This window comes from Volvox carteri, assembly GCF_000143455.1.
Source record: "Volvox carteri f. nagariensis unplaced genomic scaffold VOLCAscaffold_20, whole genome shotgun sequence".
Lineage (NCBI taxonomy): Eukaryota > Viridiplantae > Chlorophyta > Chlorophyceae > Chlamydomonadales > Volvocaceae > Volvox > Volvox carteri.
Window position 1 is genome coordinate 1,857,459 of NW_003307563.1, and position 2,969 is coordinate 1,860,427.

A 2,969-nucleotide genomic window follows, 5' to 3' on the forward strand; every position below is an offset into this window, starting at 1 on the left:
TGGGTTTCGCATGCGAGGAGGAGGAGGAGGAGGAGGACCTGATCCGGTCTCCACGGATGGGAGTTATGTGCCAAGCCATGAAAAACAGCTGCTTGGGCCCGTCGGGGGAAGGAAAGGGGGAGCTTGTTAAAGGAAAGAGTAATCCCTCCCTCCCTCCCTCCCCCCTCTTCGCACGTCCACCCTCCTACGTGCCCCGGGACCTCAACACATACGCACACATGGGACACGGCAAGTCACCTGGTCTTGCTCCGAGGGGGGAAGGTGCTCCGCCGTACACACCAGCGGGATATTTTCGGACGCCCGATCCGGCCCCCTGTCGAACCACGTGAACACAGACAGGGCTGCCGTGTAGCGCTCCAGGGCGGCTGAGGGATCCTGCAGGGGAAGGTGAGGAGAGGACGGAGGATGAGGAAAGAGAGACTGGGGGACGGAAGAAGAGGAGAGGACAAAATCCAGAATTTGGATACGTAGGAGATGCCCAGGGGTTTGAGAATGCTGGTGCGGGACAGGGGGCCCTAAATTAGTGAGTACATGGACGCCATCACTAAGATGGACGCAGTGGAACCAATGGACTTTCAACATTTTTGGACTGAAATGAACGGAGTTGACGCGGTAACGTAATTACTTTGTTGATCAGTTCGTTGCCCTGCTCCTTCAGTTGGAGGGCCGTGCTGTACTGGATGCTGAAGCCGCCCGTCCGGGCGCGCAGTACGGTGTCATTCGCTGCTGCCGTGCAGCGGAAGAAGGGAGGTGCCTGCTCCCATTCTTGGCGCTCAGGTTTAGATTTGATTATCACAGACTGCGCGTGGTAGAAGCGTCGCTGATCAGTCTGCTGGGAGCAACCCTAGGAAAGCACGGTTTCAACCACACCTTTAACTGAATTGCTGCAGACAAGTAATCCTGAAAGGTTTGGAAAGGGCCCATCCTGTTACGAAATTGTAGGCGTGCAACTGTGACGCGCGATGGGCCAAATGGTCGTCATAATTTTTACGTCAGTTGTTGTCGCTCGTTGGTTTTACGCTATTTACAGATAACGGATAGCAGGTTTGTACTATCGTTAACCAGAGCTGTGGTCGTTTGGACTTTGGGCAAGCCAGGCCGACGAAAGGCCGAAGGTGCACGACGGTTGTACATCAGTTAATATTACCAATCAGGCATACAGAGATATAGAGATTTCTCCTCAACAAGGTGTTTCGTTCATCTCAACTCAGGTCCTTGCAGCTCCGGGTTTGACAGGGGTCTGGGTCCGCACCGGGGGCACCCAATTGACATAAGACGATATGCTGCCCGAGCGTACTAGCGATTGACTTGGGTCAACAGCAAGTGTTGACGCCATGGGATGCGTTACGAGCTCGCCTGTCGAGGAGTCCGCCCCCGGCAACGCCCCTTTCGATGCGCTGGGAACTAAGGAAAAGCCAATTAAACAATATGCACGACCAAAATGGAAGTCTCAGGAACCCATGACGTCGGCACAGCTGCAGGTGCGTAAAGCAGGCAAGGAAAACGATATGGGGGAAGTTTCCCTCATCCATGATAAGTGTGTCAGTGGATTGCACGCCTTGCCAAGGGACCCTCAAGGTCCGCGCGCTATATCATGTGATTAGACGAAACTAGCACATCACATTATGCAAGGCACTCGCCTGGGCCGAGTTAGGCCTTACAGGCTTTCCCTCTTGTAGCTGACTTGCCCACGCCACGCAATTCATCCGTTTCCTCCCGCCTGCCCCAACAGAAAAAGAGGGAGGAATTCTGGGACACGCAACCACATTATGGAGGAGACCGAAGTAAGTCAACTTTCCTTTTGCTCGAAGCACAAAAAAAGGCGCCGAAACCCTGCAACAACACCACTTAGACCAGCTGAACTTGCCTTGACCGCCGTTGGTGACATACATGGACGGAATTCACGGGTTTGGAAAAGGGACACCTTCCCGGAGGAGAAACTCTCCTTAAAAACCAATCGGGCGCCAACCCAAATGGGGAACTGTGGCATCTGGCGCATATCAGCGGGGAGGGGAAACGAGCCGGGCCAGGCGGGGCTGCGCCCGCTGGGCCCGTGCGGGCTCCCCAGCGAGCCGAAGGGTAGCACCGCAGTAGTATACGGGAAACGCGCTGGTGGCTGCGGGGGCCGCCAATCTGGAATCTTCCAATCTGGAAAGTTAGGAACTGGCGAATATACCTGGCAGAGAACATACCGGTACCGGACCCCACGTGACTGTCCAACGGAAGCAGACACACAACCGCACCCCCCTTTTTCCGCCCTCCGCTGGGAATATGCGCATATCCCCACCGTAAAGAAAAGGCTTGCTCGGAAGCACGCTTCCAGCCTGCCGATTATCGCGTGTCCACTAGGTCCATCACCTTCACCTTGTCGTCGTCCGTAGCTTTTATCATCGCCACCCCCACGCACTCGCACGGAACCTCTGTGGCATAACCCCCCTCCGCTCCCCCCATCCATCCATCCATCCATCCGATCTCACACCGATCCACCGCCGCCGTCGTGCGCTCGCGCACACGCACGCACGCACGCAGACATCTGGGACGCGCTCAAGGCTGCATGCGATGCAGATCCGGAGACCTGCAAGTTGGTGATTGAGAGCGCGGGCATCATCGTCGCCGCTGCGGACATGTCTGTGTGCTACGATGAGCGCGGCGCAAAGTACGAGCTGCCCAAATACGTTCTGAGCGACCCAGTCAACCTCATAAAAGAATGACGGGTCCGGTCCAACAGGAGGGTCCCAAAATGTGCAAACCACACCTCCTGACAGAGAAAGGAGGGTGGTGAAAGGCCTACAGATGGATCGGATCGGCGAGGTCAGCGGAGTCCAGGAGGCCTGGCGAAGTGTTTTTGAAAAAGGTCACGTGCGAGCTGGGGATGACAGGTGTCAAGCAGGGCCCGGGGAGACGAGGACCCCGGCGGCTTTCAGTTTCCCCCCGCCACCGCCCCCATCAGCTGTCTTAGGTCCCCACCA

The 2,969-nt window shown here is 56.4% G+C and overlaps 2 protein-coding genes across 2 annotated transcripts in view; one reads left to right on the forward strand and one right to left on the reverse strand.

The window, feature by feature from the left end:
* VOLCADRAFT_117708 (uncharacterized protein) overlaps window positions 1-924 on the reverse strand; it is a gene marked incomplete at both ends in the record, with an annotated part of 7,512 nt that extends 6,588 nt beyond the window's left edge. The window contains 3 exons of the mRNA XM_002950868.1: window positions 238-375; window positions 626-799; window positions 871-924. Coding sequence (XP_002950914.1) covers window positions 238-375; window positions 626-799; window positions 871-924 — 366 coding nt within the window. The remainder of the gene's footprint in view (window positions 1-237; window positions 376-625; window positions 800-870) is intronic.
* Window positions 925-1,460: 536 nt separating this feature from the next.
* VOLCADRAFT_117710 (uncharacterized protein) lies at window positions 1,461-2,711 on the forward strand (the record flags this gene model as incomplete). The annotated part of the gene is made up of 3 exons (XM_002950761.1): window positions 1,461-1,481; window positions 1,733-1,784; window positions 2,530-2,711. The coding sequence occupies 3 exons, from the start codon at window positions 1,461-1,463 to the stop codon at window positions 2,709-2,711; spliced, it is 255 nt and encodes an 84-aa protein (XP_002950807.1).
* Between the last annotated feature and the right edge of the window lie 258 nt (window positions 2,712-2,969).